Source organism: Bombus terrestris, chromosome 7, assembly GCF_910591885.1.
Source record: "Bombus terrestris chromosome 7, iyBomTerr1.2, whole genome shotgun sequence".
NCBI lineage: Eukaryota > Metazoa > Arthropoda > Insecta > Hymenoptera > Apidae > Bombus > Bombus terrestris.
The window spans coordinates 3,231,322-3,246,023 of record NC_063275.1 but is presented as its reverse complement, the minus strand read 5'-3'; the positions used below and the strand labels follow the sequence as shown (position 1 = coordinate 3,246,023).

General features: G+C 31.5%; 3 protein-coding genes across 10 annotated transcripts; 2 read left to right on the top strand and 1 right to left on the bottom strand.

The window, feature by feature from the left end:
• Positions 1-886: 886 nt before the first annotated feature.
• Positions 887-6,954, top strand: LOC100643483 (neural Wiskott-Aldrich syndrome protein). Of its 2 annotated transcripts, XR_001098818.3 has the most exons (8): positions 887-1,242; positions 1,803-2,083; positions 2,175-2,468; positions 2,577-2,901; positions 2,985-3,422; positions 3,509-3,774; positions 3,856-4,066; positions 5,489-6,954. XR_001098818.3 is itself a non-coding variant. In XM_003396268.4 (7 exons), exons 1-6 carry the CDS (start codon positions 1,147-1,149, stop codon positions 3,767-3,769), a joined length of 1,695 nt encoding a protein of 564 aa, XP_003396316.1. In that variant the 5' UTR covers positions 887-1,146; the 3' UTR covers positions 3,770-3,774; positions 3,856-6,954. The 2 variants fall into 2 exon arrangements, 1 of the variants encoding a protein (XP_003396316.1); XM_003396268.4 differs by having other exon boundaries at positions 3,856-6,954.
• A 293-nt stretch (positions 6,955-7,247) lies between these two features.
• On the bottom strand, positions 7,248-8,992 carry LOC100643609 (ninjurin-A). 3 transcript variants are annotated; one of them, XM_003396269.4, is made up of 3 exons: positions 8,659-8,992; positions 7,820-8,226; positions 7,248-7,646 (listed from the first exon to the last, which is right to left on the bottom strand). In XM_003396269.4, the coding sequence occupies exons 2-3, from the start codon at positions 8,087-8,089 to the stop codon at positions 7,449-7,451; spliced, it is 468 nt and encodes a 155-aa protein (XP_003396317.1). In that variant the 5' UTR covers positions 8,090-8,226; positions 8,659-8,992; the 3' UTR covers positions 7,248-7,448. The 3 variants fall into 3 exon arrangements, with proteins under 3 accessions (XP_003396317.1, XP_003396318.1, XP_048263704.1); XM_003396270.4 differs by having other exon boundaries at positions 7,820-8,127; XM_048407747.1 differs by lacking the exon at positions 8,659-8,992 and adding an exon at positions 8,311-8,645.
• Positions 8,993-10,621: 1,629 nt separating this feature from the next.
• On the top strand, positions 10,622-14,621 carry LOC100648749 (very-long-chain 3-oxoacyl-CoA reductase). 5 transcript variants are annotated; one of them, XM_020863600.2, is made up of 3 exons: positions 10,622-10,940; positions 11,262-11,461; positions 13,171-14,621. In XM_020863600.2, exon 3 carries the CDS (start codon positions 13,343-13,345, stop codon positions 14,264-14,266), a length of 924 nt encoding a protein of 307 aa, XP_020719259.1. In that variant the 5' UTR covers positions 10,622-10,940; positions 11,262-11,461; positions 13,171-13,342; the 3' UTR covers positions 14,267-14,621. The 5 variants fall into 5 exon arrangements, 4 of the variants coding, with proteins under 4 accessions (XP_020719259.1, XP_048263703.1, XP_020719258.1 ...); XR_007224831.1 differs by lacking the exon at positions 13,171-14,621 and adding an exon at positions 12,075-12,130 and having other exon boundaries at positions 10,622-11,461; XM_048407746.1 differs by having other exon boundaries at positions 10,622-11,461.
• The last annotated feature ends 81 nt before the right edge of the window (positions 14,622-14,702 follow it).

The following is a 14,702-nucleotide window of genomic DNA, read 5'->3' as shown; positions in this document are numbered from 1 at the left end:
AACTAAAACGTGTATAAACATACACAAATTTAAAAACATATGATAATTTTTAATTATAATGTATATCATTACAAATTGTCTTGCGTGTGGTTTTAAGATGGCTGTAATACGCAAATACAATAAATGTTCATTCTAAAGTGCTCGTATTTATATTTATCATACACTTGTAGTCTTAAATTGTTTGAAATTTTAGCGTTAATATAATACATGAAATGATGAAGAAAAATTAAGAATATAAATATAACACAAATATGATATGGATATGTATTATTTATATAAAAAATATAACATAAATACGATATGTAAGAAATAAAATGAAACAATAAGTAAAGAGTATTTTTTTATATTTTAGAAATAGAATATTATGACTATATATCCATATATATCTTTACTTACAATTTGACACATGATTTGACACAATAATTCATCTTAAATACAAAATAAGTAGAAAATAAAGGATATTGTGTATAAAATAATAAGTAAAGAATGTTTAGCATCTCGTATGAAATAGAATATTATAACTATATACCGATATATTTGTACTTTGTTTACTTGGTGCAATAATTCATCTAAAATACAAAATAATAAATATTGAAAAAAGCTTGTTTGTATTATATTTTAAAATATCGTTATATATAGTTAAAAAGATAATGATTTCCCTAAATATTCGCACGAAATATAATCTTCTGTAAAAAAATATAATCTTTATTATAAAAAGTATAATTATTATAATCCTTTTGATTGCCATATCTGATTAAAAAATGTTATGATTTCGCCAAATATTCGTACCAAATACACATATAACGATGCGTGTAACAATAATTGGTGATTTGCGAGGTCCAATCTGATTTAAGAGCGAGAATATATCGAATGAGGAAACGTGGAACTTTGAACCGGATAGATAAAAATGTCATCACCAACTGGTGGAGTTTCCTGTGTAGGATAGTATCAGGAATAGCTTTTGGAAGGTGATGATTGATCAATTGTAATTCCACGGATTTCGCGTCATTGTGTGCATTCAATTTGTAAAAAGAATGTTTGAAAGTGAGATACATTGAAGGTAAATTATGAAAGAGAAATTATCGATCCAGAAAGAACGTGGTAAGAAATTAGTACGATAGTACGAGGATCCTAACCTTGTTGAAAATGAAGTCTGGCACTGTGAACAAACATAGAGGTTCTACGCTTTTAAAAACGGAAGAAAACGAACAAGTCTATCAATTGATAGGAAATCGGTGTCAGGTAAAAACTACTTTAACGAAAATTTGCACCTGCGAACATCATAACTGTCAATATAGTACAATGATTATGACCTAAATTTTATCTGTCGATCGACAGATATAGGTAAACGCGTTCTGTCATCTTCATTTTTATAGTATTTGTCAATAATCTCGTCATCGCTGATATTCAAATTAAACATTAGTTCCGTTTGTGACATATTTAACAGTGCAGAAAAGAATGTTCAATGTTAAAGATATTTTATTAATTGTTTTGTGTGATAGCAGCAGCGGTTTTATATATTTTTTGCTTAAACTGTGAGAATAAACTCATATGCTTAAAATTATGTATTAGTCATGAATGAGTCAAATGATGCATCAAAAGAATAGTAATTACGCAAAAATTTTCCACAATTTAATTATATACTTGTTTTCCAGTTGTTGTTGCAATCTTTGTGTTTTCTCATATTGTTTATGAATATTTTATGTTATTTATAGTTAATTAATATAATATTAACATAAGAATTAATTGTTCAATGGGTAATATAATACTAGAAGAAATAAATAATTTTTTATGCCTTGCAGTGTTTAGCAGCTGGAGTTATTCAATTATATTTGACTGAACCACCTTTACACAAAGAATGGATAAAGAAAACTACAGGTATTATAACATTGATAAGGGATAATCCTAGACGTAGCTTTTTCCTTCGTTTATATTGCTTACAAAGAAAAGCAATGTTATGGGAGCATGAAGTATATAATGCAATGGACTATAAAGCACCATTGAGTTACTTCCATACATTTGAAGCAGAGGATTGTATGACTGCTTTTAATTTTGCAAGTGAAACAGATGCTGTTACATTAAGGTAAGTTGTATTAGGATATGAAATAAAAGTGTCAATTAAAATATTATATATTCTTTTCTAAATTTAATTTTTAAAAATTACTTGGTTTTAGAAACATTCTTCTTGATAAGCTGAATGCCAAACGTCAGAAAAGACAACAAAGACGTTCTAAGGTAGAAGGAGAAACTCAGCATGGTGCAACATTGCCATGGAGAAATCAAAGCAACGCATCGCCTGTTGCATTTAGTACAGGATCAACTTCTAATTTATTAAATGGAACCCCAACTACAATTGGTGTCAATAGGAGTGCTTCTAGTAGTTCTATGTATAAAAGTAAAAAGAAGAAACGAGAGAAAACCAAGAAAAAGTTAACGAAAGATGACATTGGTCCTCCATCCAATTTTAGGTTGGGAGTTTACTAATTTGTCCCATTTATGCTTGTGCCTATTGTGCCCATTTATAATTTTGGTTACATTTTACAAATATATGTTTATATTTATTTTAATATTTTTAGACACGTTACACACTTGTCATGGAATACTAGTAGCAAAGAATTGGAATTAGACAAAGTCGATCCACATTTAAAAATGTTTCTTGATATAGTTGGTGTATCAGAACATCAATTCAGAAATCAAGACACGCGTGATTTTATTTACGATTTTATTGAAAAAAATGGTGGGATGAATGCCATTAGAGAAGATATATCTTCATCTGTCCCAAAAACTAATGTACAACAACAATTACAACAATTGCAACAACAACAACAACATCAGCAACAATCTCCAGCGGCACCTCAAAGACAGGAATATCCCCCTCCAGTTCCAGCAAGAACAATAACAGTTTGTTTATTTTTCTCTATAATAATACATGTCTATATAAGATAAGTAGTCTTTATGAAGTAAGTTTTTGAACATTGTTGCAGCATCAAACACGAAGTGCTCCACCACTACCTCCAAGTCGAATTAACGCACCTTCGACACCGCCAAGTGTACCACCTAGTGCACCACCTAGTGCACCACCAGTTCATAGAACATTACCATCTCGACCGCCACCACCTTCTTTAACTTTTGCACCATCACTACCACCACCTCCACCTCCGCCTCCCCCTCCTCCACCACCTCCACCAGCTCCAGCTCCAGCTCCAGCTCCAGCTCCAGCACCAGCACCAGCTCCGCGTTCTAGAAGTAATTTAACTACACCTGTTCCACCTCCTCCACCATTACCAAGTACCGATGATGAAACAGTTAACGCAAGTGCTATCAATAATAATAATACTACTAGTAATGACAATAATAACGGGGATATCGCTGATCTAAGGTCAACGCTTATGGAATCCATAAGGAGTGGTACTAGACTTCGAGTTAGTATTAAAATGAAAAATTTATAATCACGAAGTCGAAATTGTATAACTGATTTTGATGATTATATATTATCTTTCTGTTACAGAAAATTGATAAATCTGAAGTAAAACAAAGTCCCCCTCCTCCGGATTCAAGGAATGCTTTGTTAGAAGAAATTCGCCGTCAAGAATTTGTGTTAAGGCCCGTTTCGAACGAAGTAAAAAATGAACGAAGTAAACCAGCGTTTCAAGGAGGATTAGCTAGTGCTTTATCAAGAGCTCTTGCCGAGCGATCAAGTGCAATCCATAGTGAAAGTGATGATTCGACTAGTGAAACCAGTGATGATGATGATGACTGGGATGATTAACTCAGGTCAGATAGAATTAACACATAGGATTATTAGATGTAATCTGAATGATATCTTGTTAATAAAGATATGAAATATTGTTTCAGATGAAGCATGACTCGAGAAATAAAATAATGTATCACTGTGATAAATCTGCTATCAATAAACATGTAAACAGATTAGCTACTTTAAATGTATAATATAACGATTTTGAATTTGATATCCAAAGAAGAATGAAAATCACATGTAAATGTTCCAGAAAAGGAAATCACATAATGTGTTATCAGGAAGTAAGGCATAATTACATGGATAGGGCAGGTAAGGGCAGAATAAAGGTCCTGGTATAATTTCAAAAGAATTGTGACATGCAATTATCTGGTCTGAAGGAGAAAAGAAGATATTATATAAAGCAAATACGATGTTATATAACACAACAGGCATAAAAATATCAATTTTTCGTTTACTAGTATTTATTCGTTTAACTGAGGATCAGCATTTGCCAAATAAAGTGAATACCATGGAAACAATTATACCTATTCGAGCTGTTTCAATAAATATTATAAGAAATATAATAATAATAAATACAGTTAAGTAAAAACTAGCGTAATTATGTAGTGCAGTTAACAATATTACAAATTCTATGTAAATTTGTACTATTACTTCAAAAGTTAGTACACTTCCTGCATGGTGATTACGAAATTTGCCTTAGTTTGTCCTGCCCAATTCGTGTAACTCAAAATACATATAATTTTAAGTTAGCGACCGATAGTCCAAGATGCACATTTACGGTGGAACAAAACTGTAAACGTAAAATAGATTTTCAAATTAATTGGAGTTGATCTATCAATCAGAATAGAACAAGGAAATAAAAGTATTAAAAACATTACAATTTTTCTAACTTAATACTCGAAGAGATTGCAATAATTTCGATACTAAACTGTATACAAAAGATACATCGAAACTATGTTAATTCATAGGAACTTCACCTAAAATCTCAAAAAAAAAAAAAAAAGAAATAAAAAAAAGAAACGTATAGTTAATGTATCTATATGTATTATTGTACAGATCGACTTTTAAGAATTTAAGCTTTTATCTATTATAAAATTAATCGTATTACGCATGTTAAGGTCGACTTATATATCTGACGTTTCAAAACTGGGAATCGAGCCTTGTAAAAGTATACATAAGTTACATTTAAATTTATCAGTATACTAAATCTGTGTTAAAGAAACGATCTTCTCTCTTTTTACTGTTTTGTTTATAGACTTGGAAACTCGTTTGAGGTATTTAAATAACGGCCTTGTATCTAGTCGCCTACGATGCTAAAACAGGTGCCCTGAACTGATGTAAATTATATCTTAAAGGAGTTTCTAGAATCTTTAAATATCCCGATAGATTAAGGGATGATAATTTTTAATATTTTATTACATTCATTTTTTTACATTTTTTTTATCCATTAACTTATTATGTCAGTTCTAATATCTGTCGGCCTCTGTATTAAGAGAGGAAGTCATGAGAATGGTGTTTTACAATATACAAACGAATTAAATGAACTTTCTTACTTCATGATGAAGTATGATCAGTCCTGCATTGTTGGACAATATAACTCATTCGTTCAATTAAAAAAAGAAAGCAGCGCATCAAACGATTCTTCTTAGATTTATCCTATTAAAGTACGTAGACGTAAGGTTACGATTAACGATGTAGTAAGAATTGTATATTTTCACGTGTGTGATATAGGTGTCGAGACCACAGGATTGAAGCGGAAACAGAGAAATTGTCTATGGAAGTGTATGAAGCACAAGATAAAAAGTTTTATGCCACTATGGAGAAATCCTAGTCACACAAAAATGAGAGAAAAGGAATATGTTAATTATTAGTTATTGTATTTTATTATATTCTATGCAATATTATTGTAACGTAAACGCTGTTCGACGTCCGAACTTCTCTTTCGATTGACTAGAAAAATCATAGTTGCAGGATTTTTTGCTTCGATTACTGCCGAATATATGAAAATACCGAGACGAGAGCGTAATTAAGAGAAAGAGGGGATCTACGCTATATTTGTTAACTAGGATAAAGGGAAAGTAGCGAGAGATGTTAAAACAAAAGACTTGTTACATATGATAAGCTAATAAGATTGTGTGAAGAATGGGAGGATTACAAAATTTTACTTTGAACGCATTATATAGAAGTATTGTTGCATTTAAGAAGAAAAAGAAAAGAGAAAAGAGCTATTAATGGGCATGTAACTTTGTCCAGTTTTAAGAAGTAAATTGTTCTTCTATTGAATGTACATATAACATAGTACATGTTACAAATCGTATTCGGTTTGTGTTGTGACTACCAAATATCAAAAACTATAAAAAAATGAACATATAACAAATATTAATTTACTTTAACACGCAACTTCCTCTTCTACTGTATTATTTTTTGTATTAACTAAAAAAGGAATAGACTCATATATAATTTATAGCGCAAATTTTATGAACTAATGCTGAACGAATGTTTCTTCTTTGTTATTGTGGAAGAACAAAAAAGAAAAAAGATTCATCTACAGAGATGATAGGGTTCGTGATAGCAGAAACCTAAATCTGTTATGTGTACATAGTTTTAAAAGGAACGTTGAATATACGTTAAAATAATGTTTATACTATTTATTTAACAGTCAGCTTTTATATATACTGAAAATTAGGTTTAAGTAGATCAGATATGTATATCGGTCTAACTAAATATTTTTGCTATGAATATGATGAGATAAATAAAATATGCGTGTGGAATTTGCGACTAAAAAGGAACCGGAAGTAAATATTCAAATTTTTTCGTTAAACTTGTAACGATAATTACCCATTATTAATTACTTCGTTTGTGAGATTCGAATGTTATAACTGTATTCAAATATACAAGAAAACATATCAAAATTTTGAAAAATATTAAATGATGATTTTGTATAAAAGCAAATATTTTGTAAAAAAAAAGAAAGAAAGAAATACCGATAATATGGGACTAAAATTATATCCGAATTGATTGCATTAAACTAATAAAAGACCAACTTTCCAAGTCTTAGAAGAAAGTAGCTTCTTCGTAAAATTGTAATTCCTAAAAAAAAGATATGTATCATGCCATTTATGTAACTGAAATTGTTGACTTTATCGATGAATGTTTAAAATACAAATATATCAATAGACACGAAAGAGAAAGGAATAGACGAAGAATGTTGTAACTTATTCGTTAATAACTTAGTCGTTTACGAAAGATGTTGAAGCAAAAGACTGTTAGATAAAGTAATTTCCTGAAAATTTGCACGTTGCATCACTTGTTAACTAGATACTTTTAACGTAAACGTTAACGCAATCTATAGCTCTTACCTACTAAAATAGACAATCATGCATCACGAAGTAAAGGACAACATCTGATTCTTTCTTTTTAGAAAAATATTAAATTATTTATTTATCAATTACTTATTTATAATATGATTACATAGTATATTTAAGTAGAAATAGAAAGTATATTTTAATAGAGGATAGAACATTCGAATATAAAGGAAATTTATCTCTAACAAAAATTTAAATTAATACATTTGATATGTCAATTCCAGATATCCTATTATCAGTTATTCATATACAAAGATAAAAGAATAAGAGAGAGCTATCTGTTTTCGTAAAGATCAATATAAAATACTTCTTTACATGTATCACTGTTAATTATTATTTTTTAACAGCGGTAATGTGGTAGGAACAGGAACAGATATACTAAACGCAGCAATAAATACGTTGATGATAGTTATTAGAAAAACTCCAATTACCACGTAATTATTAATTTTTCGTGCCTGAAGCGATTTCGATTGTCCTTTTATGTCAAATCGACCTTTGAAAATCAAACTGACGCCTACGGCCACCTAAAATTTGATAGCATCTTTCTCATCAAACATACTCTTCTATAAAACAGAAAAAAAAATATTCTATACTCGTTCGTATCTGTATCATATTAGTTTGTTGCAATTCGTTATTCATTAAAATTTAGAGAAGGTAGTAGAAAGAAACATTGCGTTAATCTGATGGAGTATTATACCTGAAGAAGGAGACTGATAATGATTAAAGTCAGAATCAGAAAAAATGTGGAGCTCTCTCGTTGATATTCAATCAAGTATCTTAATTGATTTGCATTGGCGGTAATTAGGGCAACATCCATCATACCTTGTGCTACAGTCTTTTTCGCGGCATATGTATTTGATTGTTTGTATGCTTGAGACTTTTTGTCTGTCGTGTCGACGGAGATAACATCTTTCACTACCACTTCTTCCACCGCCGCCAATTTATTTTCTTTCTCTTTTTCATCCATACCTTCTCTTTTACATCAATTCCACCTTTCTCTTCTTTCTTCGCTCAAACACACAATGCCTTTGTTATTTTCAATCTTTGGTCCGAGATAACTCGTCGATACACAAATAACGTTTATTTCTTAAACCCAATAGATATCTGAGGATCAATTACACACTTATCACTATATCTTGTCTTTTATTCTTAATATTATCTGTTATTGAACCAAATTAGTATTATTACGTTACTGGGTCAAAATTGGACTTCATTAAGGAGAATATAAACGTGACAAAGTATCCTATGGATACTACTGAAACTAAAATGAATGTTGTTCTATGATTCAAATAGTCGTCAACAAATGATTGTCATCCGAAGCTAACAACGTCGCATGCACATTGTGATCGCTTAATCATCAATGCCGAGAATGAAGAATGCTTTGTTCAAACAGGCTCTTGTGAGAAATATCTTACAATATAAGTTTCTCCTTATACGAATTTCTTTTCCATATTTTAATGAAATTTTGACAGAATTATAGGATTATCGATCGATCAACATCGGTAATAGAGAAAACTTGGAGATTTGTGTACTTACCCGAAAAGGTGATCAAAAAGTTGCTGGTAACTTTCAAAAGGTTCTGATTTATCGGAGGTATCGTTGGGAGCGAAGCCAGCGCAAGAATAACGATAACTATTATCGTGTTGTATATTAAAGTCGATGTGAAGCTCGATGCGGTTTTAATGAAACCACATGTGACGCTTGTCAGAAGAGAAATGTTTAAGGACAATGGTTGTATATACTCGATGGGTTTATCAATCGAGGCATCATAATTATGTTAGCTGTTCTATCACGAGCTTATCATCGAAGACTTATTGGAACGACAAAAAAAATAGGTATCAATAATCACGAAGGATTTCTGTTATTATTTCCATGTTGATTGTTGTGTGACTGATTAATCTATATTCAGGAGATTTTATAATTACGAAAACATTTCATTAAATGCTATAAATAGAGGAGTTTTAGTAAGTTTATTTAACTAGGTATTTAGGTGTAATTAGCAAGAAATTTCTTTTCGACTTTCAATTGCATTGTTTGGCCGATTGCAACTCCTTTAATTGATTGCATTTTAACTCTAATAGAGAATGAGTCATCAATTACGATTAAGTTTTTTTTATGTGAAGTGAAAAGAAAATATAGAAATTAGAGATAATACTGATTAACTTTAATAATAAATACAAATACTGAACTACAAGGCGAAATATCGTTGCCATTACTAATGACAGGAACATATCATGCCTTTGCTATTGCTTTATTCAATATTCATTTCATGCAATCCATTTCTATGCATATATATATATATTATTGAAGAACGATTATGTGAGTGATCTTCCTCGTAAGTATAATCGATAAACTTTCGGATATTTCGCAACGAAGATTTCGGAGTCTGTGTTTCACATCTTTTTCGAGACAACAATTTGTACAAGGGGAACGTGTTATAATTGTTTGGATAAGCCATTATGCAGGTGACTCCCGCGTTATTGGTAATGTGTACACAATTGATTAGTACGAAGATCAAATAAATCTTGATTTTATCGATGACACAGTGACTGCAGTATTTCATTTATATTTAATATACAAAAACTGAAGATTGACAATTGACAGTGACGTACATTAGCTGTATTTATATGGACAAGGTTGTGTATCGATCCAAGGTTTCACGATTTAGGTGTATCGATACAATCAATCAGTATTGATAAATGAATGTATGCAAAGAACATAGAAGTTTGTAATTAAAAAAAAAAAGAAGAATGTTTATTATATGTTAAATATTTAATTGATAAATGTTAATTTTTTAATAAAATATATGTTATACCAAGGATTTAAACATTTAACAGGCGAGAATATATCTATTATTATATATCAAATATTTTTTATCAAGATATTCACTACACCAAGGATGTAAAAATTTAACAAGAGAAGAGATATAGCTGTATCGCTTGTTCAATATTTATCGTGTATGAATATTTTTTAATATTCTATAAATTATTTTAGACGCAGTCTATTTAACGTATGTAAAACCATTACAATCAGCTGAACTCTTCTTGGATAAAGAATCGCAAGCTATAGCAAATAGCCTTGAATAAGTATTAAAAGAAATTATTATAAAAAAAACAAAGAACAATGTATCGATTTCGTGAGAAAAAGTAATAATCAAACTTATATAATATAAGAACACTTGGTGCAGGTGAAAGCTGGATGGGAAAAGAGTAAATTCACCATGTACGTCGGAGATGAGGACATCCACACTGCGAACGAGCGTCGACTTTCAGTACATGCACAGTTGGTGCATGTTTTTTTCGAATATTTTTATCAAACGGAAGTGGTTATGTACAACTATGCACCTATTTATATAATAATCGTGGAATTAGTTCTGACATACTTATCTGTTCTACTTATTAAAAATTCATCTAGGATACTTATAATAACAAAATTTTTCCTTGTTACTCTTTATAACGAAAATTTTAGTGAAATATTAATTTCATCATAATGACAGTCTTAAAATAAAATTATAAATTTGTCATAAATCGACAGAAGCTAATTAAAAATGTTGCGAAGAAATTACACACTGGAAAGGGTCGAAATGATCAGACGGTAACGGACACGAAATTATAGCTTCGGAGGTCCATAGATATACTTATAAAGACAGTGACGAAACTCGTTCAGGTATGAAAGTTCAAATTACGTCGTCAGAAGGGAAACTGTAATTCGAGCTTATGGCGTGTATAGTTTCTCGTCGATCGAATCGAGAGTCTCATGGAGATTATTATTCCCGCACGCACTTGTAACGTGCCCAGCCAAGTAAAATGGAGTTAATGGTAAATGTAGTGGTTGCAAAAAGTACACACCATTGTATTTATTGTAGCATTTATACTAATTAAAACCAAATATATTAAATTTCCTAGTACTAATATCTAGTAGCAGTTTCACATGATTTGAAAATGTGATACTGTGAAAATGGAATGTGTATAGAACTTAACAAAAAAAAGCTTTATTGGAAAACAAGAGTATTATATAGCCACTATATGTATATGCTTAATTTGAAAACTGATATTAAATTTGCAATTAAAAATAAATTGAAATTAATTTAAAATAAACATAAATATAAGAATGAAATAAAAATATATTTTTGTTAATAGAAGTTGATGGAAGCATGGTACGCGAAAGCGGAACATGGAGAGGTTGCAAGAGATACGAAGTGAAGTAAACGTGCCTTAGGGCAATGATGCAATAACGGCGAATCCCTTCCAAATTGATCGACGTTCTTTGACCAGCAAACTGGATTTTTCTGAAATAACAGAGAACGGCGTGTACGCTATAAGCGACAGGGACCCTATCGGTGAGCTGTAAACATACTTTCAACGCTACTATTTTAATACTTGTCGAAGTGAATAACAACATGTAAATGTAAAAAACAAATTTTGTTGAAATATCAGAAAAATGTCAGAAGAGGAAAGAATTTTTTTCTTGATTTACATATTCCATACTTGCATGTTGTAATTCTTCGTTTCAAGCTAAGTTTCTCTTTTGGTCTTCATTAACAGCGATTCAATTGAGTCACCTTTGCGGTTTGACCATTTATAGCAGTGAGGAATTCGGTTTCGTGAATATGTTTGGTGCCTCGGTAACACAATCATGATTGTATTCATTTTCATGAATGAAAAATTGCTATTCTACTTTTAAAATTTTTGTAATTAATAGTGTAATTAATAGTGTATTAATAATGTAATTAGAAATATTTTTAATTCTACTAATTTTGCTGGTTAAGTTACTCGGTTATACAGTGACGTTCAAAAGTTTTACATCAGATAGATTTCTTAAAGAATTTTAAAGAATATTATGCAACTATGTAGTAGTTTTTTATGTGTATTATACTACATATTTTCTTTTATTTATCATACTTGTTGAAGTGGTCACCACTTCTACGAAAACTCTACATCTGGTCTTTTTAGTCTTCTCAAGCGCTGAAGCCATCGACAGCATATAGACAAAAGACTAGCATGAAGGCAGACCATAAACAATAGACAGGCGGCGTTGGCTTCGGGGTTTTTCAGTTATAAGATAACACTGCTAGCGTGCGGATCTGGACCAGCTCAAATTGTATTCCTACTTATTATTACACTTCTCTATTAAATATATATGTTTTGTACCTTACACTTTATCCACGCGTTTTCTCTCTTTATACATCTAATAACCTCAACAATACTATTATACTCAATGCTGCTTAAAATTCTTTTATTTTTCGTTTCTCGAATATAAAGTAAAAAATTTTCCTGGCTGGAAATTTTGGCGCACTACCATATATCCATGATATTCCATATTTAACGAGTTTCATGACTATTTTTTGGGAGGAATTCCGTTCACCTATAACAAGGATCTCCAGGAAGATAAAGCATTGTCCTCGGACAATGTTTTAAATACTAACCTTGTTGAGTGCTAAACACACTTGAGATGAATAACAGGAAATATGCAAATGCTTTAATATCTGGTATGTTGGCAGCGGATATGGTTTACTATCTCGTACGGAAAAGAGTTGATAGTCAAAATATAAAAAACAAATTATTAGATAATATTCTCGATTTTTCGTTTATATAATCAATTTTTACTAGATTTCATTTAGAAAAACTTATCACTTAACCATAGGAGTCGTTGCTCTGTCAGAATCATTGTGAGTGTCTCTTTGCGAATTGACATTTAGACAATTACAAATTGTAAGATAGGAAATTTCATTCACTGAAGTATTCAATTTCTCATTCTATATATATTTTCAGTGAAAAGTTTGTGGAAGACATGATACAAGTTTAGAATTTCAACAGCAGCGCTAAACAGTACAAAGTAACAGATGTGACCAGTACATCGGCACTGACAGAACAAATTGGCAATCTTCGAACTTAGTTACAACAAACTAATTCTATCGAAAGAATGAACGTGAAGGGAAGACTATATATCATTTAATAGATAAAAAATAATTCAAAAATAGAACACGAGAAATATTGAAAAGCTGTCTGCTTTTTTCAAATTCTGCTAATTTCCGTTCGACTGTTTCAGGACCTCACAATATGTCACCGCTACGCCAGCATTGAGTATTGCGCAAAGAACTCCTTTTCCAATCCATTAGTGACGAATTACTCGAGACGATAAATGAAGTCAGCCAACTTATCGGTTGTCCTGTGACACTGATCAGAAACCAGACCGGAAGCACGTGTTACAATCGCAAATAATGTTGGTCGAGAAGATAGGTTATGCGGCGATTATATATTGGGGCTACAGACTTTCCCGTGATGTAATATACCGAATATACAAGAACTTTTTCTCAGTATCTGTAGTTGATTTATGTTCAATGGGTAAGTGGGCAGTAGTCACAGGATGTTCTCATGGAATTGGAAGAGCGTACGCGGAGGCATTAGCGAGGATGGGTTTGAACGTGATCCTGGTCAGTCCTGATACGGAGAATTTAAAGTCTATCGCGAGTAATATCGAGGCGATGTACAATGTGAAGACAAAAGTAATTAAGCTGGATCTGTCGGAAGGTCTGGAGACGTACAACGTGATCGAAAAAGAAATGTTCGGCTTGGAGATCGGTGTGTTGATAAATAATCTCGGCATGTCATATCCGCATCCGGAATATTTCCTGGATCTTCCTCACAAGGAGAAGATCTACATGAGTATCGTTCATTGTAACATAGTCGTTGTAACGAATATGTGTCGAATCCTATTACCACAAATGGTTGTTAGAGGAAAAGGAGTCATAGTGAACGTAGCCTCGATGGTGGCTGTGTTGCCGAGTCCTTTATTGACAGTGTTTGCTGCAACAAAGGCATACATTGTCAAATTTAGCAGAGACTTACAGATAGAATATGGAAAACAAGGTGTAATCGTGCAGTGTTTGTTACCAGGCACAGTGACAAATCATACGACAGAGTCACCGCGATCAGGATGGCTAGTTCCTACCCCTGAAAAATACGTTCAGAGTGCGATCAGGACTATAGGCAAAGAAAACGTGACCACCGGATTCCTGCAACATTCTATTTTGATTGGAATAATCAAATTTATTTACCGAATATCACCGAGTTCCATCATCGTTTGGATGATCAATATCATGGAAGGAAATCGGAATAACGCACTTCGTCGATATGTCGGATGACTTTGTAGAAATATACGGAGTTTTATTTAAGGGAAATGTTTCCTTATTTTCCTTTCTTTTATATTATAGAATAATGGTAAATTCTAGATATAACTAAACCTTACAGTTAGTGTGGGAGAAGATATTGTTCCTTTCAAAACTTTTTAAGATAACTTGAATTTAAATTTAAATAAGAAACCGGAAATGGACAGTGCGCTTCGGCACATGATCGAGACTAAAATTGGATTTTTAGCATGATTATATATATATGTGTAGCATATAAAATGTTAGAAACTAATAGTTATTCATCTGAAAAATGACGAAAAATTGTAAAAAGTGCGTTTAAATTTAAAAATATGAGTGTGGTTATGACTCACTTGTTGATATGCTTTGATTTCATTTTCATGTGCATAATAAATTAAAAAATAGTCGATGACTCGGAGGAAAAATGGATAAA

Coding starts and splice junctions, on each gene's coding strand:
- LOC100643483 (XM_003396268.4), top strand. CDS start 1,147: ATGAAGTCTGGCACTGTGAACAAACATAGAGGTTCTACGCTTTTAAAA. Junction 1,243..1,802: donor TGATAGGAAATCGGTGTCAG/GTAAAAACTACT, acceptor TATGCCTTGCAG/TGTTTAGCAGCTGGAGTTAT. Junction 2,902..2,984: donor TTCCAGCAAGAACAATAACA/GTTTGTTTATTT, acceptor ACATTGTTGCAG/CATCAAACACGAAGTGCTCC.
- LOC100643609 (XM_003396269.4), bottom strand. CDS start 8,089: ATGGATGAAAAAGAGAAAGAAAATAAATTGGCGGCGGTGGAAGAAGTG. Junction 7,647..7,819: donor TTATCAGTCTCCTTCTTCAG/GTATAATACTCC, acceptor ATCAAATTTTAG/GTGGCCGTAGGCGTCAGTTT.
- LOC100648749 (XM_020863600.2), top strand. CDS start 13,343: ATGTTGGTCGAGAAGATAGGTTATGCGGCGATTATATATTGGGGCTAC.